The sequence below is a fragment of the Acipenser ruthenus genome, chromosome 10 (genome assembly GCF_902713425.1).
Source record: "Acipenser ruthenus chromosome 10, fAciRut3.2 maternal haplotype, whole genome shotgun sequence".
NCBI classification, from domain to species: Eukaryota; Metazoa; Chordata; class Actinopteri; order Acipenseriformes; family Acipenseridae; genus Acipenser; species Acipenser ruthenus.
Window position 1 is genome coordinate 12,069,154 of NC_081198.1, and position 26,546 is coordinate 12,095,699.

The 26,546-nt window shown below is 39.6% G+C and overlaps 1 protein-coding gene across 3 annotated transcripts in view; it reads right to left on the minus strand.

Moving 5' to 3' along the window:
* The window catches only part of LOC117402362 (WD repeat-containing protein 47-like), a 32,598-nt gene extending 6,654 nt beyond the window's left edge, over positions 1-25,944 (minus strand). Inside the window, exons 1-12 of one of the 3 annotated variants that reach the window (XM_034003426.3) lie at positions 24,744-25,944; positions 22,919-23,096; positions 21,259-21,342; positions 20,001-20,085; positions 17,971-18,773; positions 17,219-17,360; positions 14,962-15,140; positions 5,269-5,505; positions 4,854-4,947; positions 3,972-4,129; positions 2,889-3,058; positions 2,469-2,639 (exon numbers count right to left, since the gene is read on the minus strand). In XM_034003426.3, the coding sequence (XP_033859317.3) occupies positions 2,469-2,639; positions 2,889-3,058; positions 3,972-4,129; positions 4,854-4,947; positions 5,269-5,505; positions 14,962-15,140; positions 17,219-17,360; positions 17,971-18,773; positions 20,001-20,085; positions 21,259-21,342; positions 22,919-23,076 (2,281 nt within the window). In that variant the 5' untranslated portion in view covers positions 23,077-23,096; positions 24,744-25,944. Of the gene's footprint in view, positions 1-2,468; positions 2,640-2,888; positions 3,059-3,971; positions 4,130-4,853; positions 4,948-5,268; positions 5,506-14,961; positions 15,141-17,218; positions 17,361-17,970; positions 18,774-20,000; positions 20,086-20,683; positions 20,774-21,258; positions 21,343-22,918; positions 23,097-24,064; positions 24,721-24,743 lie in introns of those variants that run through there. The other 2 variants (XM_034003436.3, XM_034003444.3) reach the window with 2 other exon arrangements.
* Between the last annotated feature and the right edge of the window lie 602 nt (positions 25,945-26,546).

Below are 26,546 nucleotides of genomic sequence, written 5' to 3' on the forward strand. Positions count from 1 at the left end.
AGCCACGAAGAATTGGGGGGTGCCAGACATTCCACCATGGCCACCCCCAGAAACAACTTGCTTCCCCCTCTTCCGGGACTTTGGGACTGAGGGGGGAGGTGGCCATTGAGGCCATGTGTGCGTTGCACAAGGGGGGGTATATGTGGCAAAGTGCCCCCCCTGTGTATGTTATATGTTACGTGTTGTGTGTAAATGTTGGTGTATAGGCATTGGTACACGGGATATAAGCGGTCTGTGTTTCACGTGTGTGTAAATTGTATATTTGTATTTAGGCACGGGGATGGCACATCACATCACGTGCAAGTAAAAAGTAATATGTGAGCACGGGTAATTGCACTTTAATTAATTCACGTGCAGTTGTACCGAGATTCCAATTGAATGATTGACTAGCAATCGAATCTCGGTACAACTGCATAAAAGCTGCATGTTTTCACTCACTGGGGGTTGGTGTTCGGTGAGTGGAGAACGGGTTAGGAGACGGTATTGTAAAAGTTATAATAGTAAAAGAAGCTCACCGTGTTTGTCTGTGTAGTTCGTTTTGTTTGTCTGTTTATTTTGGCTCAAGTGCCTTGTCCTGTGTTTTGTTGCAAGCCGTTTATTTTCTGTATTAAATGCTGAGCGCAATCACGCGCTCAGCTTAACCAAAATCCAAATCTCTGTCTGTTTGTTGTATTCCTGTTTCTGGTCTGACGCCACCCACTCCGGCCGTCTTTGTGACAAGGCCAAGTACAAGGTTGTCCTGGAAGAAAACTTGCTTCCTTCTGCTCTGACAATGTTCCCCAACTCTGAGGATTGGTTTTTCCAGCAGGACAATGCTCCATGCCACACAGCCAGGTCAATCAAGGTGTGGATGGAGGACCACCAGATCAAGACCCTGTCATGGCCAGTCCAATCTCCAGACCTGAACCCCATTGAAAACCTCTGGAATGTGATCAAGAGGAAGATGGATGGTCACAAGCCATCAAACAAAGTCGAGCTGCTTGAATTTTTGCGCCAGGAGTGGCATAAAGTCACCCAACATCAATGTGAAAGACTGGTGGAGAGCATGCCAAGACGCATGAAAGCTGTGCTTGAAAATCAGGGTTATTCCACCAAATATTGATTTCTGAACTCTTCCTAAGTTAAAACATTAGTATTGTGTTGTTTAAAAATGAATATGAACTTATTTTCTTTGCATTATTCGAGGTCTGACAACACTGCATCTTTTTTGTTATTTTGACCAGTTGTCATTTTCTGCAAATAAATGCTCTAAATGAAAATATTTTTATTTGGAATTTGGGAGAAATGTTGTCAGTAGTTTATAGAATAAAACAAAAATGTTAATTTTACCCAAACACATACCTATAAATAGTAAAACCAGAGAAACTGATAATTTTGCAGTGGTCTCTTAATTTTTTCCAGAGCTGTATATATATATATATATATATATATATATATATATATATATATATATATATATATATATATATATATATATATATATATATATATATATACACACACATACACACATACATACAGTGCTCTGTCGCTAAAACGTGGGTCTCGGGGGGGACACAACATGAGCGTTCTAACCGAAGAGCGTTATAAATGGGGGAGGGGGTGGGACACACACACACAATATCAGCGTTACAACCGAAGAGCCTTATAAACGGGGGTGGGGGTGGGGGTGGGGGTGGGGGTGCCGTGGGACACAACACACATCGGACTAAAATACAAAATAAAATAACTCTGTCTCTATAATGCACATATAGTGAAGCAAAAATGTAACTTTCCGTGAATTATTCATGCATAAAGCACCATGTAATCAACGCTATTTTTTTTTACAAAAAAAAAAAAAAAAAAAGGTAACATTCCCACTTGTGGATCATTTTAATTATCAGTTTTTAACTATAAATAGCCTGGCTAAACAGCAGTCAGGAGTTCAGTTCGACGCGACAGACAAGCAAACCAAGTGTGAGAAGGAGAGCAGGTCGGAAGAGGAGAAGAGGGAATGGGCTCGCCCCAGGTTCGGCTGCTGGAGAGGGGCTGAAGCGAAGCTGAAGCATCTCGTCTCGTCTCCCGGAGAAAGCCACAGCTCCTCTCACAGCAAAAAAATAAATACATTAGGAAAGATAACCACGTAATAGGCCTAATATTAATTTAGTTATTAAACAAATGCTGACTGTGTTATAAAGTGCCAGCGCAGCTTCAATTCTTCAATTCAGATACTGTATCAAAAGGGAGAGACAGAAACGGAAGTTAGACTGAGAAGTTGTTTACAGTTTGAACAACGCCGGTACTGTATTTCCTGTAGAAATATTGCATGAATCACTAGTATAGAGAATTGGGGAACATGCTGTAGGAGTGTTATATCAGAGGCGCGTTATAACCGAGAGCCTTATAGCGAGGGAGCACTGTGTATGTGTATATATATATATATATATATATATATTTTTTTCCTCTAAGTCAATTTAAAGGTCTCCTACCTGTGTGACCACTCAGAGCGTGTAAGCCCTGCCCTCTCTGACAGTCTGTGGTGTAAATATTGCAGTCTCCTGCGCCTGCGCTTATTAAAATAGCTCCCCCACTTTCTGGACCCTCCATGAAAGCCAGGTCCCGAATTGTGCCATCATGCATACTGAACTCCAGATCTGGGCCTGCAGGAACAAACAGCTGTTTAAGCAATGACATAAAACCGCAAGGCAAGGGGGGAAAGAATTTGACCTGAAACATTTTCACATTTCCATTCTCTTGACCCACTCTGGCAACATTAGTTGAGAAACACTCAGCAGTCTTTTGAGGTTTCGAGGATCCAAGGGCTAAATAAAGATTGCAAGACACCACATGAGGTGAGCCACAACATTCAGCACATTGTTTACTTTATTTGTATATTCATATGATCTCACCTGTAGCATTGCAAGTTTCAGCACTGAATGGTAATACTTTTACGTATTTGTCATTGGAACCCGTTGCCAGCAGCTGTCCGCAGTGACTCCAGGCCACGCAGTATATGGACCCCTTGTGGTGTTTGTTCCTTTTAAAGCGCACTGCAGGTTGCTTAGGGGTGCTATAAGCACTGCAGAAAAAAATATGAACAATATTTATTAATTTTTATATATAATATAATTAAGGTTTCTGATTTTCTGTGTTTTCCGCATAATTTTCTATCTATTTTAAAAATTAATTTGATACCTGTTAAGCCTTTCGTGTACAGTATCTCAATCACAACTGAGAAACGTGTTAATAGTAAATTTGATTTCCAGTGTTTTTCTATGAAACAACTAAATGGGTTTTTAAATCGTAAGTCTTACTTTTTCATTTCAAAGCAGAAGCGACTCCTCTTTATTAATGTACATACAGTCATGCAGAACGACTGTAATAAAGTGTGTCCAGCATAAAATACTTTATTTTTCATTATAGCTTTAATAAAGATTAGTTGCTTATTAACATGTTGCGATCCAGTTTGTATGTTCTGCTTGTTAATCAAAAATTAAGGCTTGGCCAATTAAAAGCCAATTTAGTTGTTTCACAGAAAAAAAAAAAATAATAAATCAAATTTACTATTAACACGTTTCTCAGTTGTGATTGAGTTACTTGAATGGCTTAACAGGTATCAGCTGAATTCTTAAAAGAAGAGTAGAAAAGTCGGCAGAAAACACAGAAAATCAGAAGCCCTAAATATAATGATACTTTAAACTGGAATTGCTTTAGACAGGTTATGCAAGAAAACAAAGAATTGTAGACAAGTATAGTTAAATAGTTTATTATTATTGCTGCTGATGATGATCATACCAGAGCACAAGGTCACACGTCAGTCAGTGGCTGAACTGTCATTTCATTGTCTACTGAACGGTTTCTCCATTACTTCAGACTAGTAGACTGCACTGTCACATTTGTGCTATCATGACTTGTTTGAGACAAGAGTAAAGATTCTACGGAATGTTCTGTATTTTTTTTAGAATAGATTTCTTTGTTAGAGCGCCTCCTACCTTGGATCTAGTACCTCTGGGTAGGCACAGACACGCAGTGTTTTGGAGTTGGAGCCCACAGCATACAACGCTCCGCTGGGATGGAAGGCAACAGCCCGGACGGCCTGTGTGTCTTCCATTGTGTTGATGGCGACAAACTGGCTTTTAGCTTTTTCACCCTTTTTCAATATTTCAAAGGCAACAACAATAAGTTACCACCATGTTACCGCTTCTGCTGGTAACAATATTTTATTATTATTATTATTATTATTATTATTATTATTATTATTATTATTATTATTATTATTATGCTATGCATTAGCTGCAGAGTCACTTACAACTACGTCCCACCTGAAAGACGGAGCACAAGGAGGTTAAGTGACTTGCTCAGGGTCACACAATGAGTCAGTGGCTGAGGTGGGATTTGAACCAGGGACCTCCTGGTTACAAGCCCTTTTCTTTAACCACTGGACCACACAGCCTCCTGTATATTTGCACTGGGTTTGTATGAAGTGTTCCATATTTATACCCAACTGTATAAATGGGTAATTGTATGTAAAAATAATGTGATATCTTGTAACAATTGTAAGTCATCCTGGATAAGGGTGTCAGCTAAGAAATAAATAATAATAATAATAATAATAATAATAATAATATTCAGATAGTTCTGATATGTTTCCATTAAGTACACATTTTTCTATACATGCTTATGCAAGGAAAGTCACAAACCTTGTGTACAGTATATGACTTCAGTGTTTTTTTTTCTGTTTTTAGGTTGGGTAGAAATAGACTCTCTCATAATCTTTTCAACAAAACTGTAAACAAGTTAGCATCTGCTATGTTTTAGTACAGTGAGCATTCTTCAAAACATGTTTCTATTATTTATTTCTATATTATCCTCACCTCTTCTCCCCTTGAACGTGTCGGGGAGAATGCAGGATCCTCCGAATGCAGCGGCTGTGCAGCACGGTCTCGAAGCTCACCTACAGAGTTTGCACTGAAAAGGAGAACAAAACGAATGCATTTCTTAAATGACCTTATTAGAATGGAATAAATCACTGAATTTACCATTAGCTGCAGAATCAGCCCTGTGACACACTCCTGCTCATCAATTGTTATTTAACTATTGCACCTGTATTTATGTTTTTCTTATCTACAACCCACAGAAAATACAAAGAGTTTTTTTTTTTTAATTAAGATTATGTATTCATTATTAGGTCATGGTTAAAATCTCATATTTTTAAATGTCATCACTTGTCTCGTCTGTTAGCTAATAATGACAGATATAAACTGTTTTAATATAAAATGTACAGCTTACCCTTGACACAAAAATACTGGGGACTCATCTAAGGAAGGTATCCCCCTAGCTCCAACTTTCTGGGGAGTGCTGGTGGCCACTTTTTGGCCTTCCTTCTGATGGCCATTTTCAGGAGTTACGCTACCATCAGCAGGGCTGCAGTTTATATTGTTTCCATTGCACTGCGGATTGAGAGACTGCACCTCACCCCCCAGATCATCTATTCCAACATTCAGCTCCTCCAGCTTCTGAATAGACCTGCAGGAAAACATGTTTTTTTAATCAAAATTCTGCTGTGATCTGGTTCAGTTTGTAACGATCACTCTGCACAACTGAGAAGCAGTTGCACTGTCCTCCCTAAGGAGAGACTACTGGCCCTATTCCTATAGCTAAATAAGTCAGCAAGAGTGACAGACAGCAAAAGCAGGGACGTCAGAGGTGTCAATTTCATGAACAATCGGTTTATTATTGTGAACAATAATGTCAACAAATGAAAAAATGAACAAATGAATGAAATGAATAATGATAAAAAAGGAATTCAAATAATTGCAGGTAACAGGTAAGAAATAAGATGGTACAGATATAGTGACAAACAGAAGGCTAAACAGTTTCACAAAGTAGAATGAATGGTGTCCGGAGGGTCTCCAATAAACCCACACTCACAAACACAACACACACAGATAAACAAAAGATGGTGGGAGAATGACAGGTAGGCCCAACAAGTCCAGTAATAGCAGGGTAATTGAAATCCATACAAAGTAACAAAATAACAAAAAAATACAGGAAACAAAGTATCAAATTAAAGTAGAAACAATCCAAACGAAAAAGAAATGATCTCACCCACAAATAAGGCAGTCCAGCAAAGTGTCCCAAAATGATGGTGATTGTAGAAGGTTGAAAACATTGAGTACGTTGAAATTGTTGAGACTGACCAGTAGTGTTGAGTTGAATGGTGAACAGTTGTTTGAAAAAAATCAGGAGGATCAGGAAAAAATGGAGGCTGTCACACATAAAACAACAAACACTAAACAGACCTAGAAAAACAGCTAAACTTAAACAAGTAACAGTGAAAACAAAAAGAGTAGTTTAGACAAAGTGCAGCAACAAAAGAAAATGAACGGATGCACTGGAATTATCTATGGATGTTAATGGATTCACTGAAATTTAAGTAGAGAAAATGCTGTAGTTAAATGGATTCCTCTGAGAAAGGGAGCCTCCCTCAGGCCTGATTAGCCAGCTTTAATACAAGTGCTGGCTACTAAGGAGCTCTGAGATTGGAGGGGTGGAAATCTGAATGAGCCAATGGGGAGAGAGGATGAACAGAGGGTGGTTGCAAGGAACTATGGGAAATGAAGTTTTGACCTGGCCAGGCTACTGACCCTAATTAAAGGGACAGGTGGGTGAGACTTACACCCACATTATGTAGCATGGGAATTGCTACATATTCCCCCCCCCCCACACTGGAGGTGCAAGGGACGAACGCCATAGTAGCGTTTTAAATTAACAATATTGACGGTATCCTCTTTGACATAATCTGGCTCCCCCCACTTGACTTTGTAGTTGTTGGGTCCAAGTCTCTTGGTTACAAGAGCTGGCCCAAACCATTTAGGGGCAAGTTTTGCGGAAAACTTTCCGGAGGCATCAGATAAGGGGTGAGATCTTATCCAGACTAACTCACCTTCTTCATACTGACAGTGTGCTCTCCGGGCATTGTAATTCCGAGCTTGCCGTTTCTGAGCTTTGGCAACGTGATCCCTCACCTCTTCGGCAATCTGCTGCTGGCGATCTAGCAGTTGGTAGGGATCGGTGGATGGAGCAGGAGCAACAGCGATTAATCGGTCCAATGGGCCTCTGATGGTCCTTCCGAGCGCTAATACTGCAGGAGAGAAGCCAGTGGTTTCATGTTTGGCGGTGTTGAGGGCGAAACGAAACTCGGGTAGCCACTGATCCCACAGTTGATGGTTTTTCCCGACAAAAGATGCAACCATGGTCTTTAAGGTGCGGTTCACGCGTTCTGTCAGGTTGGTCTGTGGGTGGTAGCTGGTGGTGAGTTTTTGTACTACTCCCCAGGTCTTGCACACCTCTGCGAGTAGCTGGCTCGTGAACTGAGGTCCACGGTCTGAAAGAATGTGTTGCGGTGTTCCCCATCGAGTGAATATTTCCTGCGTCAAAATGTTCACAATTTTGGTGGTCTTACTGTCCCGCAATGGAAACAGCTCAACCCACTTTGTGAAGTAATCAACAATGACCAGGATGTAAGTGTTACCTTTTTTACTTCTGGGGAAAGGTCCCATTAGGTCCAGACCCAGCATCTCTCCGGGCTCCTTCACAGTAGTGGACTGGAGTTGACCTGCAGGTTTGGTGTTGGACGGTTTGTACTTCTGGCAGGTTTGACACTCCTTTATGTGGTGCCATGTATCTTTACGGATGGAGGGCCACCATGCAACCTCCAGCATGCGCAACAGGGTCTTCATCCTGCCCAGGTGACCTCCCAAAGGGTTGTCATGGTAGTGGTGGAGGAAGGAATCCGTCAGCTGTTCCGGAATTACCAGCTGGTATCGGAATCCTTGTTTAGGAATGGGCACCCGGCGATACGCAAGTCCCTGCTGTTGGATGAAGGAGATGCGGTTATCATTGGCAGTATTGGAAGCAATGTCATTGATGATGTCAGAGATAGCTGGGTCTTTGGACTGAGCGGCCGCAATCTGGTCCATGGTGGTGGGAAGATCCATGCTACTCGCAGGGGCATTGCTAGCACACACTGATGCAGAAGGAGTTGAAGGTGGTACAAGTGGAGCTCTAGAGAGTGCATCAGGTACAAGATTCAGACTACCTTTCCTGTAAATAACGGTAAAAGTGAATTGTTGTAGGCGAAGAGTCCAGCGGGTCAGTCTGGAAGAGGTTTTTGGGTTATTGAATGCCCAGGAGAGTGCAGCGTGGTCAGTGACAACCTCAAACTCCATCCCCTCCAGATAATGCCGCCATTTTTCTACTGCCCACACGACAGCGAGACACTCCTTTTCAGATGTGGAGTAGTTTTTTCGGCAGAGTTCAGTAATTTGGAGGCGTAGGCTATTACCTTCTCATCATCTCCTTCTAGCTGAGTCAGAACCGCTCCAAGTCCTACATCGCTGGCATCAGTAAAGACTCTGAACGTCTTGTTGATGTCCGGGTGAGCGAGGACTGGAGGACTGATCAAAGCTTCTTGGAGGAGTTTGAAACTCTTCTGGCACTCTCCTGTCCATTTCCAGGGGACATCTTTCTTTTTCAAGTTGTTAAGTGGGGCAGCAATATCCGCAAACCTGGGGATGTACTTGTGGTACCACCCTGCCAAACCTAGGAACCGTTGAACCTCCTTCAAGTTGGTAGGAATGGGATACTCCTGGATGGCTTGGAGCTTGTGGGGATCAGCAGCTACACCCTCACCTGAAACCACATGACCAAGGAAATGGAGAGTGTGTTTAAAGAAGTGGCATTTTTTTGAGATTGAGTGTAAGACGGGCCAGATGAAGTTTGTGGAAGACAGCTTCGAGGTCTTGAAGATGCTGTGCGGAGTTTGGTGAATAGACAATGATGTCATCTATGTAGACGAAACAGATCTTCCCTCGGAGGTCTCCTAACACTCTCTCCATCAGCCGTTGAAAAGTGGCTGCAGCATTTTTTAACCCAAATGGCATTACATTAAATTGATAAAAACCAAAGGGTGTGGTAAACGCAGTCTTCGCTCTACTTGCTGAGTCCATCGCCACTTGCCAGTAACCTGAGCGTAGATCAAGGGAACTGAATACCGCAGCACCACTCAGGGACTCCAGGATGTCATGAATGAGGGGCATGGGATATGCATCAAAGACAGTCTTTGCATTCAGTTTTCTGTAGTCCACACAGAACCTGTAACCACCATCTTTCTTCTCTGTGAGCACCACTGGAGAGGACCATGGGGAGTTAGATGGTTCTATAACTCCGTCCAGAAGCATGTCTTGGACGTGTTCCTTGATTAAAGCCTTCTTCAGTGGAGACGCTCTATACAGTCGACCCCGAACAGGGACTTCGTCCTCAGTGGAGATGGAGTGACGGGTGACTGTTGTCATTCCCAACTTATCAGTACAGACTGAAGACCACTTTTGCTGGAGGTTCTGGAGTTGTTGCTCGACAGGAGATGGTTCAGCTGAAGTGATGGTCATGGTCACCTTCGCCGGTTGGCATGGTTTTGGATCAGAGGTGGTAGGTGGCTGGCAAGATGTATGGAAGTAGAGGCTGACACTCGATAAGGACCTGTCCCAGGAAGCTTCCCCCTCATACCGTGGCAAAAAAGGATGGTAGGAGAAATCCTTCTGATGTTTGACACCATACTGCCTATTGACAATGTCAATCTGGGTATGAGTTTTCTCCAAGAAATCCAAGCCTAGAACAAGGGGAAACGTCAGGTGATGATCCTGTAGGATATATGTGCCTAGAAACCAGATCTCTCCGTGGAGAAGGTAAGTGAGGCGAACTTGACCTTTGGCCTGGTGTGACTGTCCATCTGCCAGCATGAAATACTGGTCCTGTGCAGACTCCAGCTCTTCCCCTGAATGAGCTATCTTCCTCCAGAGACTCTCTCTCATTAGAGTGAAGGTGCTCCCAGTGTCCAGGACTGCAGGCCCTTGGATCCCTCGAACGCCCACATCCACGATCAGCAGAGTCAGGCTTGCAGCAGGAACTATATTTTTCTTCTTCTGGCTTCTCACCATGCTGACCTCTGCCGGCTTCTTCATAGCTCCTTTATGGCTCCTATTGTCCTGAACGGCTTTGCTGGATTTTGCCTTGACCCAGTATTCCCGCTGAGCAGCGTTGTCTCTCTCCACCTGGGTCCCGATGCGCACCAGTTCTGCCACTGTCTTCACCGTTCCCCTCAGACAGCTTGCCATTTTGGGATTACAGCTGTTGAGAATCCATCGAACAACCTCAGACTCCTCCAAGTCTGGCTTCCAGCGCAGACATAGGGCACGATAGTCATAGGCGAAGTCAAGGATTCGCTCGTCAGGCAGCTGGACTCTGGAGCGGAGTCGGTCTTCCACTTCGGTCTGGAAGTCAGACGGCAGAAAGGCTTGACGGAAGACAGTCTTGAACTGTTCCCAGGAGTGGATTCCCTTGCGCTCTGCGACCCACCAGCTCTTTGCTGAGCCTTTCAGCACACTGGACATGGTTGCCATGATCTCATAGGGTGTCATGGGTCGTAGCGCTAGGAATTCATCACATTTGTCCAGGAAGTCAATGGCATCGCTGCTGGCCTCCCCGCCAAACTCTGGGAAGTTGATTTTAATGGGCAGCTTTGCTTGGGAAAGACTTCCTTCAGTTCTGGAGCCATGGTAATCAGCAGACCCACCATCAAAGGAGAATTGTTGTGGTGCAGACCGCTTTCTAGAGGAGAGAGACGGCAAAGAAAGTGGCAGACGAGGGGTGCTGGTCTTTTTGAAGAGTTTCTTAATCTCTTCTCCCCACAGCACATCGCGGCGTTTCAGGCACTTCACCACTTCCTTATCCATTTCGTCAAGGGCCTCTTGCCTTCGATTCTCCATATCTGTGAAGCGTCCTTCGATGTAACCTCGCAGGACCTGTTCACGATTAATGCTGCTCTCCTGTAACTCAGACAGCTGTGTTTCCAGTTGCTCAACACGGTCAGTGAGATGGGAACAGTGCTCAGTCAATTGCCCTATCGCAACACTGTCAGTAAGGTTCCCTTCATCATCATCGCCTCCAGAAAGATCTGCCCCTTCCTGTGTAATGTACAGGTCACTAATGCGGGTGGTTCTCTCTGTGATAGGCTCTCTGATAGTCACATGGGGTCTATCTCCAATCTCAGAGAAGTTTAGCGAAGTCAAGGTCTGATTTTCCATTTCTGACATTAAGTTCCCAACAATTTAAACTGATGAATTTAGATTTGAATTTAATGACACAAAGGGTCCCCATACGGGCCACCAATTCTGTAACGATCACTCTGCACAACTGAGAAGCAGTTGCACTGTCCTCCCTAAGGAGAGACTACTGGCCCTATTCCTATAGCTAAATAAGTCAGCAAGAGTGACAGACAGCAAAAGCAGGGACGTCAGAGGTGTCAATTTCATGAACAATCGGTTTATTATTGTGAACAATAATGTCAACAAATGAAAAAATGAACAAATGAATGAAATGAATAATGATAAAAAAGGAATTCAAATAATTGCAGGTAACAGGTAAGAAATAAGATGGTACAGATATAGTGACAAACAGAAGGCTAAACAGTTTCACAAAGTAGAATGAATGGTGTCCGGAGGGTCTCCAATAAACCCACACTCACAAACACAACACACACAGATAAACAAAAGATGGTGGGAGAATGACAGGTAGGCCCAACAAGTCCAGTAATAGCAGGGTAATTGAAATCCATACAAAGTAACAAAATAACAAAAAAATACAGGAAACAAAGTATCAAATTAAAGTAGAAACAATCCAAACGAAAAAGAAATGATCTCACCCACAAATAAGGCAGTCCAGCAAAGTGTCCCAAAATGATGGTGATTGTAGAAGGTTGAAAACATTGAGTACGTTGAAATTGTTGAGACTGACCAGTAGTGTTGAGTTGAATGGTGAACAGTTGTTTGAAAAAAAATCAGGAGGATCAGGAAAAAATGGAGGCTGTCACACATAAAACAACAAACACTAAACAGACCTAGAAAAACAGCTAAACTTAAACAAGTAACAGTGAAAACAAAAAGAGTAGTTTAGACAAAGTGCAGCAACAAAAGAAAATGAACGGATGCACTGGAATTATCTATGGATGTTAATGGATTCACTGAAATTTAAGTAGAGAAAATGCTGTAGTTAAATGGATTCCTCTGAGAAAGGGAGCCTCCCTCAGGCCTGATTAGCCAGCTTTAATACAAGTGCTGGCTACTAAGGAGCTCTGAGATTGGAGGGGTGGAAATCTGAATGAGCCAATGGGGAGAGAGGATGAACAGAGGGTGGTTGCAAGGAACTATGGGAAATGAAGTTTTGACCTGGCCAGGCTACTGACCCTAATTAAAGGGACAGGTGGGTGAGACTTACACCCACATTATGTAGCATGGGAATTGCTACAAGTTTTTCTGGGCTCCATTTCCAAATAAAGCTTTTTTTTAATTCTCATTTTAACCACTACTTTATTGATCTGAGAGGTGATGAAATAGCCTGCTGATTGTTGCATTGCAACTGCAGAAATTCAAAAAATAATAAGAACAACTCAATGTGCATAACAAAGACAACCTTTAAAGGTATTCTATGTGTCCTTTAGATTTGAAAGCAAGAAACTCTTGACAGGCAAAGACTACTGGTTAATGGAGTACCGATCATTGTTTTTATAATTAGGATGTTGCTTCAGGGCAGATTTGATTAAATTGACAGTATCCTGACATGTCAAGTTGGACAACTTATACAAGCAGCAGTAGTAATTTGCTATGTGCAGTCCCTTGTGATTTCTAGCAGTGCCCCAGAGTTGGCCCCACCATCTGGAGGAGGTGTTAGAAGTCACAGAAGAGACAGCTGAACATCACCAAGGCAGGGCTGTTAACTAATGCATCAACACAAAAGCTTCTAAAATACTCTTCCACTGATTTACAAAAACACAATTAAAAGAACCCTTCAAAGGCACACCATTTAATTTCCTTTCGTGAACATGAGATATTATATTGTTAATTAGGTACAAATGTATAACAAGATAAAAACTAAACTAAACTAAAAAAACAATAGTTTAATTACAAAAAAAATAATATACAGTACATTCAGTTGTAGTCAAACGTTTACATACCCCAATGGAAATGTATAATTTCTAGAAATTTCACAAAAACAAATAGTTACAGGAAAAATCTTTTGCAAAAGTTTTGCTTTTGTGGATGAGGAAATAAAGTTACAAGATGTCTACAATTATTTATTTCAGCAATGTTTTTGCAAAACTCCAAAAATACAAATTCAAAAGTATTCATACCCTGACAAGAAAAATTGACATTTTCCTAAGAGTGGCTTTTTCTTTGGCCTGCGACCATTAAGACCTTCACCATGCAATACTCAACTCGAAGAGGAAACCCCAGTCCCACTTGCAGCCAATTCACTTTGAATATCTTCAGCAGTCAATCTCGGATTGTTATTAACCTTCTTCTACTTGTTCTTGGTAAAATAACCTTCTTTCTTCCAGACCGAGGGAACATTGCGACAGTACCATGAGTCTTGCGCTTCTTGATAATAGAGGCACTAGCTAAAATTGGGATACTCAAATGCTTGGAAATCTTCTTGTATCCTTCTCCAGCTTTATGACAATAAATCATTTTCTGCCGAAGGTCTTCAGATAGCTCTTTACTTGTTCCCATATTGACTTATTGGTAATGACAGCAATCATCCTATGCCTAACCCTTTTATACTCCAAGAATGTACACCTTCAATCCAGCATTTTCTAGAATTAGGTTCTGCATTATCATATTGAAATTTCTAGCACCTTGTAGACAATACTATCATAGCATCAAAGGGTATGAATACTTTTGAATTAGCATTTTTGGAGTTTTGCAAAAACATAGCTGAAATAAATAATTGTAGACATCTATTTCTTGTAACTTTTTTTCCTCATCCACATAAGCACAACTTTTGCTACAATTATTTGTTTTGAGAAATTATAAATTTCCATTAGGGTATATAAACTTTTAACTACAACTGTACTTAATAAAGTACACAACTAAAAGCGACTTGTGATGTACTGTAGCACTTTTAATATGACGTTTAACATGTACAAAGAATACTGAGAACAACAATGAGTTCTCTTCAGGCACATCAGAAAGTGCAGCCTGTACAATGACAAACACAGTATACCAGGCCAGATGACTTCACTGCCACTCAAAGGGATGCTATGAATCTTTTAAACCTTTCATAGTGACTGTACAGGATGAATAATTAGATGTTTCCAGAAATCTGTACATAAGAGATCAAAGAGGATTTCAAATATACTCAAAAACTAAGATATTTTTAGTTTTGATGTCTAAGATTCAAATCTGCAATATAACATTCAGATCCTGTTAAACAGCCCAATCCGTCCCTTTTTTCATCAGATTTCTGTTTCCTCGCTTAAACTGGTTCCAAATCAACACAAGGTTCAATGAGCGATTTGGTGTATGTACATGACAGCAGTATTCTAAATATTAGATTTTTTTTTTTTTTGTTTTGTTTTTAATATATTTTTTATTGGTTTTCAGTTTAGAACAGGAAAAACAAGGAAAATGATGTTTAACATTTTGACAAAATGTTCATGTGTTCATAATAAAAATAATCTCTATATATTACTTTTATATAAAAAAACAACACACACCAATAAACAAAAAACAAAACAACAACAACCCCCCATATTAGATTATTTTAAGTATGGCTTTTACAAGACAGTATAATTCACACATTTCAATGTCATGGTTACATGCAGGCATCATATTTAGAATACTACCACAACAGGTGAGGTTGCACTTTGTGGTTCACTTGGAAGCATTATGAATTCTGTGTAAGCATGCTCTGTGGAACAATTCCTGTTGTATTCAGAATCATGGTTACAAAAAAACTAGATGCAAGTTATTTGGAACCTTAATATCCGGAATCCTGCAAAATGCCTTTCAGTGTAAGTGGAATACAGTAGTTCTTCCGAAACCAAACCCTACTTGATGATCTAAACAGTGCGAGGCGTAGGCTGACCTGTTGAGAAACTTCTCAGTAAGGTTCTGCTGTTGATCAAGCCCGTCCTCCTGGTTCACTCCCCCCTCCTGTAACATCTGCTGGTACAGCTGCCTCTGCTGCTCCTTCTGCTCCAGGTGTTGCTGGTAACGCATGCGCTGGCGGTAATACTCCTGGAACTGTTCTGTGGACTCGCGCAGCTGTGGAGGAACAGGAAACACTTCAGTTTTCATTACTCCACTGCTCTCATGTACTTCTGAAATAGAAGCTGTGGTGCATGACCAACTATTATTATTATTATTATTATTATTATTATTAATTTCTTAGTAGATGCCCTTATCCAGGGCGATTTACAATTGTTACAAGATATCACATTATTTTACATACAATTACCTATTTATACAGCTGGGTTTTTACTGGAACAATCTAGGTAAAGTACCTTGGTCAAGGGTACAGTAGCAGTGTCCCCCACCTGGGACTGAACCCACGACCCTCCAGTCAAGAGTCCAGAGCCCTAACCACTACTCCACACTGCTGCACTAATGATATGTACAGGAGGACACAATGCAACAAAAAGTTTCAACTGGCTTACACCACAGGTACCTGTCTAAAGAGACTGTGGTATTTTTCCCAATCCTAAGCAGTCTGTGTTAACAAGCATCCTAAAGTGACTTCTTTTCCGTATAAAGCATCAGTAAGGGTTGTATAATCTTGTTGTCATTACAATTTAGTTGATTATTTAAAAGAATAAAGTTTAACAATGTAGTTCATGCCAATTTCTCTGGGGCTCATCTGCTTCCACCTCCCCTCCCCGCTAAACACCAAGAAGCACGGCACTGCTTATCTTTTGAAGGGCAAATTAGGAGGACACGTTCACCTACCATTTTCTACTCTTCATGTATGTATATAAAAAGAAAATGTCTGGAAGGTATCTTAAAGTATTTTTGAACGTGCTAGGAATGCAAGTTATTTTGTTTGCAGGACTGCATTCTGGTTTGGTTTGCATCAGAGGGTGTTGATAATAAATCACTGAAAGCACAGAAGATCTCTCACAAAGTAAATCTCCACCACAACCACACATTTATACTTTATCTGTGTGTGACCTCAGTGTCTTTTTAAGCTTGAGGTTTTGCAGTACTGGCTGATGAGATTTTAACAGTGTCCTACCAATCAAATCACCCTCTGTGACATGTTGGAGAAGATAAGCCGACTGAAATTGAAAAATCAGTCAGAGAATCTTTATTTATGGTCTGCGGTTCAGATGTGTCCAGGGTCACAGGAGATTTAAATGATCAAGAAATGCACTGGCTTACATTTACAGTGTGGTATACCCTCTGTGTGTAGCTCCTGGCCTGGGTCTCTACTCTCAGATGTATGAAAGAATGTACTTGTAAAACAATGCACTACATTAGAACAAAAAAATCCACCTTCATGCTCATTATTTTTAAATCAAGGCACTCATTCAGCCAGAGCCCTTGTATTTAGCCCTTTGTTTTGGAATATTAGAGGATGGATCAAGCTCAAGACTGCCAGCAGGCATCCTACAGACACTGGCGACATAACTGTTTTCATGTTGATTGAATTTAAACTTGTAGCTTCCAAACTCCATTAGGAAAGTCACTCTGAACTCTGCTGTGTCTCTGGGCAGCAGTTCTTTCCATATGCCACCCATTCAAGCTTTGCTTGATATTCAAAGCAGCACATATCTGAATATGATCCTTACAACACAGAGATATCACTCCAACCAACAATATCAGTGTTAAAAAAAGAGGTATAAAATCAAACAACAAACTAGAATTCATTTTGGACTGCTTGATTGCAGGGTATCAATCTCATAAAGTCCCCTTTAGATAAAGATGTTCAACTATACACTTTACTTTAAGAAATAGCACTGTCTAAATCTTCACCCTTATCTCCTTGCAATCTGTAACTTTATTTCTGACAAGGAATACAATATTTAAAGGTTCCATTTAGATTCTTATAAATAATAATCTTTAAAAACAAGCCTCCATACAGAACAGCACGAGTGATACAGGAAAAGAATGAGAGCACAGCACAGCAAACCAACCACCCTAAAGCAAAATGTGTTTCTTCAACTTATTCCTGAGCTCCCTGTACATTAAAATATAAATAAAAAACAGTGACAATAATGGATTCAAATGAACCAAGTGAAAAAATCGGAAGATTCTGCCAATTCAGAATATTGAGATTTACAGTATCTGGAGCGTTCATTGCGAATCTCAGGTCATTTCCAGGCTGGATTTCATCCTCCACTTACCTCACTCTTCTCTGGTTTTCCTGGTCCTTGGCTTGAGTCAGGTGGGACAGGCTCACTCACTGCGGCTGGGGTTGGAATTGGACTCTCACACAAAGTCCGATGGCCACTGGAATTCATAAGTCCATCAACAGGCGTCTCGGTCCTAAGAAAATATATAAACAGTTATCTGTATTAGCCACGCCCCATGGATTTCAGTTTTTTGTATGCCATAATTATGCAATAATTTGATAAATATTAAGTATTTGTATACATGTTATTATTTATGTGATTATTTAATTATGCTAATGATACAAAACTCTAACACACCGAGGTAGAACTACAGTAGCATGTGCAGCCTTATTGAAACTTAGTTTAAAACAATAATTTTTAGAAGGCCTTAACTGTCAGTGCAATATGCTCCAATACCTCCAAATTGTTCCCATGTATACCAAGAGTAAATGCAACAACCTCTGTGAGGATTAATTTGAGTTTTAAAAGAGAAATATTTTATGTACATTGTAGTTTGGCATCAGTACCATTACTAACCTGACGTTATAAGTTGCATTTCACCTGTCAATCATGCATCCTGTAATGGGGCTCTTGTGTTTTTGATTGCACTTTGTCCTGCTTAACTCCTGGCACTGACTTTGTACTCCTTGTATAATTTGTTTTGAATCATCAAAATGTATTGCTAAGAGAGGCGTTACAAAAATGCTAAAGTATTATGAAGTTATGAGTTATATTTTGGCTTCATAGTTAAATAAATAGCCTACCTCTCTGGGGACTCTTCATAAATACTGTGACAATCTGTGTTCTCTAGCATTAGGCTTCTGCTCAGGTTTTGACCTGCAGGACAATGGAAGTTAGCAAAGGAGTGAGACATTGCAGAGGTCTTATTGCCCAGGTCTGTGACTCTCTTATCAGGATTGGTCAGTCCGTAGGAGAGCCCATCCAGCACAGGGTTCAAGGAGCGAGACATGTAGGCATCGGCCGATTGGGGCCGCCTCATTGGAGATGATGGGTACGGAGAAAGCTTATTAATCAGAGGAGTCAGTAGGTCCGTGTGTGCAGCTTTTGCGGGTTTCACTAGCTTGTCCACGTGAATGTTGAGCATTTTCTGCTCGAATGCACAAGAGAAAACGCTGGGGGACAGGTTCTGAAGCCATGAGAGCAAGCTTAAATCCAAGTCATCGCAGCCGTTGCCACAAAGCATGTCGATACCCAGCAGCACTTCGCTCTCGGTGATCTCCTCTCCAGTGGCCTTGCTCTGGCAGAACTCCACACAGCACTCGTAAAGCATCCCTTTAATGATCAGCTGGAAGAGACGGTTGTTGCTGGCTTTGAAGCCGGCCTCACTTAGCTTTCTGTCGGCGGGGATGAACTCTGCAACCATGATGCAAGCCTCCTCGAAGCACTGCACTCGTGCCGTGCTAGGGTTCCAGTCCTTGAACTCTGCGTGGTTGGTCAGGCGAGGCAGGGTGAGCAGCAGACAGAGTTTACTGTAGTCGTCCTTGGAGGGGCAGTACTCCTCCAAGCCATGGAGGCACTTGACAGCCTCCTGCATTGTAAATTCCAGCTGGAATAGAATACAATGTAACAAAAATAGTTTTTTCATCATTTTGTGTTTCACTTTTAGTTACCATAAAAAACAATTAGGATTAATAAGGGCAGTAATGTGACAGGTTTGTATTTTGATTATTCTGGAGGACTACAAGAACAACCTCAACGGCTCACAATTATTACAGTTTGTCATTTGATCAAGTTGCAAGATCTTTGTTCGCCTGTATTTACATAATAAAAACTTCCAATGAGGACCTGAACATTTCCATTGTGCAATGACAGATCTAAACATCACACAGGGTCCTGTTTGCATTATATTTCATTGATGTGCAAGGCTTTACAGCAAAATTAACTGTAATAAGTACAGTTGCTTAAAAGGGATTTGAAAACAAGTTGTTATGGTATCTTCCTCACTTTCCGCCCACATTAGTCACACACAATGTGCAATATAAACCTTTACACACTGCCACCTTTCTGTCACATCTGATTAATCAAAAGTCCAAAAAGAGAAGTGTAAAACCTAGGCTTTTAGCTTTTTAACACATCTGACACAACAAGTTAGATGTCGGATTAGGAACGATTCTCTCTCCAGGAGTAAGACAGTATACATTCATTAGGGCCATTCTATAGGATAGCTGGTGAACATTTCGATTGGACTATAGTTAGAAGAAGCCATATTATCCATTCTCATCTTTAAAATGCATGGATCTGGATTTAAAAAAGACACTTATAATTGTGGAGATGTAAACAAAATATATACATAACTTTACACAGCACCTTTCAAATTATATTTTTCATTAATATCATCAATGCTATTTGACTTTTACTCTTAAATACCTTAAAGAGAACAAAGAACTGTGTACAAGGCTTTAGTCATACATAATAATGAATGACTGGACTGCACAGTACATAACTTGAATGACATGATCTTCAGTGTAGTTATATTTCATAAATTACTCTCCTCCCTGGGCTTTATAGAACTTAAAAACACCATATATAAAAACCAAAGAGGGCAATTCAAATGATCCATTACACTAGGCTCAAATAAAACTTGTGCACATGTCACTTTACGTCTAGTTTTCAGAAATAACATTTAAGAAGTCTTTCATATCCTGTTTCTGATCTCGCTATAGTAGAGGGATATTCTGGAGTTGGATTTATTTGATGAAAACACATTTTAGGGCTACACCTTCCCATTTGGGCACGGCTCCTTTTTTAATCAGCAGTTTAATAAACGACTTACATGCAGGGGCTCATCCTCTGCTGACATTGCGTTGTTCACACACAAGGCTTCAAGGAATTTCTGCTTCAATATTATATACCGGAATCTAAAGGGAAAGGAAAAAAAGTCTTATAACACTAGAACATACTGTGATTTTAAAATTCTGCAACAAAAATAGTTAACAATCCTAGATCGGTTCCTTTTTGATCATATTTTAGAGCAGTGGTTTTCCACTCTGGTGTTCCCTTTTCTTTTTCCTTAAAAAAAATCATCTAGGCTGCTTCTGCGATCTTATGTACACAGAAAAACATGCCTAAAACAAATAGTACTTAATCTCAAGATCCCCGCCTTAGAGCTGTATGTTAACATAAGGTTTCTGTATTGTAGTGATAAAAGGCAAGTAAGAAAAATATGATTACAAACATGTTTTGACATTTGAGACCAAAGATTCCTCCACTGTAATTACACAAGTTATTTTTCAATATGTGGGGTTTAAAGTACTGGTGGGACTTTAAAGTCCCATTAAACACAATATATGCAATAACAAAAAAAATGTCTTGTTCTCATGTGTACTCACTAAAGGAGTTCCTTTTTTAATCATATAACTTCATTTCGCATTCTTCAGCTCGACAAAAATAATTCAGGACTGAAAGGGTTAACTTTCCACAAGTAAAGACAGAAAACTATACAGATGGCTATCTTACCAAATGAAACAAAATCCTACCAGGAGCCTTTAAGCCACATACTTCTCAGTGTGCTAAAAAATATTTGTTACCAGTTTCTAATTGAATTACAGTCCCTCACACCAGTCTTTAGTAGATTCACCCTACCTCGTCATTCTAGTTTTTCAGGAATGCTGTACTAAAATTGCTAAACAACGTTGTGACGTGCGTACCCTTGAGCAAGGTACTTTACCTAGATTGCTCCAGTAAAAACCCAACTGTATAAATGGGTAATTGTATGTAAAAAAATAATGTGATATCTGTATAATGTGAAATAATGTATACTGTGTATAATGTGATATTTTGTAACAACTGTAAGTCGCCCTGGATAAGGGCGTCTGCTAAGAAATAAATAATAATAATAATAATAATAATAATAATAATAATAATAATAATAATAATAATAATAAAGTAATTTTATGTCAAAACACTTGAATCAGTGGAAAGCAAAGTAGAACACATTTTAATATCACAGACCCTCATCATCTGTAAACAATGTTTTGCAATATCATAAGATAATGAAGTTTGCAAAACACTTGCTTAACAATCTAATTTACCGTTTTCTATCAAACTTCTCCATGCATTCCAAGGGTTGGATGAACTGAAGAACCTCATCCCATTGTCCATCGAGTACCAGCTGTCTGTATAAAACAAAACAAAAATGGGGATAAGATGCCACAGTTTGCAAATATATATATATATATATATATATATATATATATATATATATATATATATATATATTTTTTTTTTTTTTTCTTTTTCAAGATGTTTTTGTTGATCCATCTATTGGGAAAACATTCAAGAAAAAAAAAAAAATCCAGATGAATTGCTAAATAAAACCAATGCTAATGGCAAAACTGTTCAAATGAGGTATTCTGGTGCCTAGGGTTACTGCTGTGTTGTTTTTCCATAACTTAAAGAAAGTCACACAGATCAGGGACAACATTAGGTTTGTCCATAAGTTCCCAGAATTGATTTCTCTCTTTGTTGCATTTTATGCTTTAACAATAGATCTGCCATGTATAAGAAGGTCATGATTTATCAGTTGACAGGATAGCCGACGTCTCGCACTCTAAAGATATTCAATAATACAGTGTCACTTTCATTTTAGACAGATATGCAAGAAAATGCCTGAAACACAAACAAAAGGCAAGGTCGGAACTTATAGAATTAGACCTTCGGTAACATTTGCTACTACTGCTGGGGTATGCAGTACACTTAACTTACAATGTTGAAAAAGGTATACAATGAATAAAACAGATTCTAGATTCTGCTTTCAATGCTGTTTCCTCTACCATTGCTAACCTCTCCATGAGCAAATACAATCTTTCCTCCTCATTATAAAAACTGCTTACTCAGAAGATATATAAATTGGGAAGCTACATTTTGCAAGCTTTAAATTTTAAACTACAGAAAATCCTAGCATTTCAGATCCTCTACAGTATGTCCAATAACCTTGAAGAAATATGATTATAAGCTATAAAGTTTAGTGGAGGACTTTATAAGCATTTCAAAGCAGTAATCCAAAAGGCCATTTCGGGAAACGGCCACTAATCAGATCTAATACCTTAATTAGCTGATAGGGGTTTCAAACACAGGCAGCTGTTGCTCTCCAACAGGATTTCCATGTAGAATTGTGACAACTTTAACAGTGTACTGTAGAGTCTGGGGTACTCTTAATATATACACTAAACTCACAAAGCTTGCAAGAAAGAAACATGAAATCCATGATGCTGTTGACATTTTACAAAATAACTTTACCCCTATACCCATGTTTACAATCAAGAAGAACAATGAATTTAGATTAGCAAGTACTGTATGTGGCTGGAATAGTTTAATTGAGACTATTTCAATATGATTTATAACAGTTTCAAGTAAAATAGCTCATTTACTTTGTACAAGGAATTTAGTCTGCAGGAGCCAGTTTGCCTTGGTTTTAATTGCCCCGGTATTCTTTCTCTTAATTGAGTTTGTATGTCTCAATCTTTGCCGAAGTGAATACCCTCTATAATTTGGATTACATAAAGAGAGTACAAATATAGGTACACAAAATGAATGGATACTTAGTGAGCATTTGGTGGAACAAGAGGATACTGAACAAGTTTCAGTGAACAAAATTAACACTGAATGCATTTTAGTATCGGTAAAGGCCCTTGGCCAGCTATTTGATGAACTCACTTCATGTATTTAAACATTCTTCCATACACAACCTACCTGAGAAAAAGCATGTCGTCAGAGTATAGGCCATTGATGACCCCACTCTCCTTCTCAAGAGACAACATGCTGATATGAAGCTTCCGTGAGTTCAGAAAATCCAAGATCAGCTTGATGATCTCCACCTCCTTAATGTTTATTGTCTCCTCTGCTGTCATTATGTCAGCTTTGAAATGAACTGCAAAAAACACTTTTAAGAATTGTAGTTTTGGACCTTAATAACACCAAAACATGTGTATTTGTTATTGTTGCCAATGTTTTACTATAATATACACCAATGTAATTTTAGTTACAAAGGGTTCCCTTTAAGTATTCTCAACTTTGTCAGGGTCAGTACAGTGTAGGCATTTAGCTCATTCCACATAACAGCATCCCACCCCTTTTTTTTCAGCCTACTTAAAAGGAACTGGATGTTTTGCAAACTGAACTATTACCCCTTATTTAGCTTCAGTGCCAGTCTCCAGTTCACTTCTTCTAAATGTGCAGTTGAACTTTTCATTTCTAAAAAGTCAACATGTAATGTATACCAAGACACAGTAAATCACTGAAGATAAGGACTCTTTCCACGTCATCATGCTGTCCCATTCTGCTTTATATAGTAGGGGCGAATGATACCACGTGTTTACTCTTAAGGGACACTCAGTCATGCACACAAAGCACTGGATTGGGAAACAAACTCTGGCTCCTCCTTTATATAGATAGATAGATAGATAGATAGATAGATACTTCACATTAAAAGTACTGTTTTCAGGTTTTACTTTTATTCTAACCATACTAAGAATTCAATATATTCTGCGCACAGCTTCATGCAATAAAAACAACAAAGCCCTCATATATTCAATGTATTCCGTTAACAACTGTTCGTTTGCTTAGCCGAATGAAATATCATTTCAAAATACAATAGTTTAAGTCACATATTTAGTGGCTAAATATATGGGTGTCACCGTGCATGCTACGACGAGGGATGCAACACAACGCTTGGCTGGGCTCAATAGCCATATTCACTGATATAAAAACATAAAGGCTAACCAATAAATACAGTATTAACAAATGCATATCTAAACATTTATTACAAATAACAATTAACTATTTTTTTAAGAGAAATTATTCAAAACAAAAGCAGCAAACACCTAGACCAGTACTTACGTTCTTATCTGAAACAGCAAAACCATCCCCTCACTTTTGTATAGACATCAAATGGATCTACCCTGCCCTCTTGTATTCTGTCTTTTTTTTTTTGAGAATTCACTCTAGACAGGGGGATCATTATTTGGCAGGAAAGTGACAGAGCCTTCACTGCGCAGCCTCCTGTTCAATTTCAACTGCGAGCATCATTTGGCAGGTTTCTTGGGCTGGTCTGAACCACTACTAATACAGTTACAGTTACAATGACTAGATAGCGACTGTCGCTGTATTACAGTACAAAAAGCACCCTCTGAATGCGCACAACCCCCTTTTCAACACCATAAGCTACACTGTAGGAAGAATAAAAAATAGACCCTTGAATATCGTGACAAAGAAACAAGTGCTCAATTCTATTTCTAGTACAGTGTGTCTGTCTGCCTGTCTGCTTTATCGGTGTAATTACCATTGCCTTCTTTAGACAAGCACAGCAACTTAACCTGCAAATAAAACCACTGAGACGACATTATCAAATAAAACGCATTTGTCGTATTTCCCACACCGGTCAAACTATCATCGGATCATTACACAGCAAGCAATACACTCAACGCATCCCGATGTTACAGTTAGATTCATGTAAAAGAATACCAGTAGAATAAAATATACATCATCATTAACCATCATTAAATCGGTGAATTCTCACCTCCTCAGCGCTATAAATACATGTATTGTTGTTTTAATTTCCAGGTCTGTTTTAACAGAATGACTGCTGTTTTTATTTGTGATTTATTTATTGTTTTTACAATCTCCGTTGCTGCTCCCTTTCTCTTGTTGTCGTCTCCTCCTACAGTATCTTCGCTGGTTGACTCTTTGGTTGTCAAGCGATTGCACTGAACAGCCAATCACAGTCGAGCAATCTGCACCGGCACTTTCAGGACCCACATCCCTGGGCTGTCTTAAGCACTGCCTTCACTCCAAAGCCTGCAGATGCAGAGCCGCGTATATCGTAGCGCACAGGTGAAGGTGACTTTTATCAGACGGATCGGTAAATTAGCATAGTTAACGAGTTCTGAAACTGTATTGATGTGTTGTGCTACGCTGTAAATATGCATGATCACTTTTACACTTCAGTAATTCTTCCAAAGTTTTCTTTTGTCCACTCTTCATCATGTTGGCAGTGTTTACATCCCCGACAGTTATTTTGGGAGTTAGGGACACTTGCCCTTCCTCCTTCAAATATATATATTTTTGTCAACATACATTACCTTTTACTTCTCGATTATGAGCTTTAATAATAGCGCCTACTAAACGAATTTCAGCTCCAATGTGTATTTGTGATTTACGGATAACGACATCGCTAAAGAAAGGGTATCTTCAACACTGACTTACAAGATAAAACTATTTTTAACCGCGGGGCACTACACCTAAAATGGAGAGGGCAAAACAACAGGTCAAATGTTAGAACCAAACGAGTCTCCAAACTCAAGGCCACAGCCCACACTCTCTATTACAAAAAAAAGGTAACATTTTCAGGGTCTGATATTAAAATATTTCTATTAGAACATGCATTGGAAACTGCTGTTCGCAGAGTCCCTAAATCGCACCATTATCACTACAAACCCTTGCAATTATCCATCTTCTTGCCTGTGCACGGAGCATTATATGTGTAAATAACTGCTTAATAACCGGCACATCATCCGTACAGCTTTAATGCAGATCATTCTCAATGTAAATAATAAAACGATAGCATAGCAGATTTTGGTTACCAGTATTGCAGCAGAGAGCTCTGCAAAGCCAGTGGTTTATCAATGACATTATTCACCTCGTATCTATGCCATTCTAATTTATTTCTAGACTGTTTAATGCACCCCCTACTGTATGCGATCCATTGTTTTAGTATGTGTGAAAAATGCCAGCTACTGACGACAACATCCTTTGTAGGCAACAGCATATATGGGGAGGAGAGTTTGGGGTGTGACTCTTTTTTTTTTTTTTTACATTCATTGATAGAACAAATGGGGTGCCATCTAGTGGTGAATGTGCAGAATACGCTGCACTCCTGTGTTAAATTAAATGGTGCTTGTGTAAATTATTGGTTTAAATTCCAAACAAGTCTGATATTTAGTTTGCAAGTCTACAAGAGACAAGATAAAGGGCAGTGCTTAATAATACATACGAGGTTTGGGGAGTTTACAGTATGTGGTTGATGTTTTAACCCATGAAGGGCTATTAGTTCTCTATCCAAGTTACAAAGAGCTAGACAGATATGTCTTATATGTAGGAAATGCCTGGGTTGGGTGGGTTGAAAATGTAATTAACAAGAATTCCTTCATAAATGTGACATTTTTAATAAAACAAAAGAAAATATGTCCGTATGGCAGGCTTGTTGCTGGAGTTGGGACATTTTAACAGGTAGGCAACAACCAAGTACCTTTTGTGAGGCCATGCTTCAATTTATTTGATGCAAAATGAAAAAAATAAAACTACATGTTACTTTAGCAATATT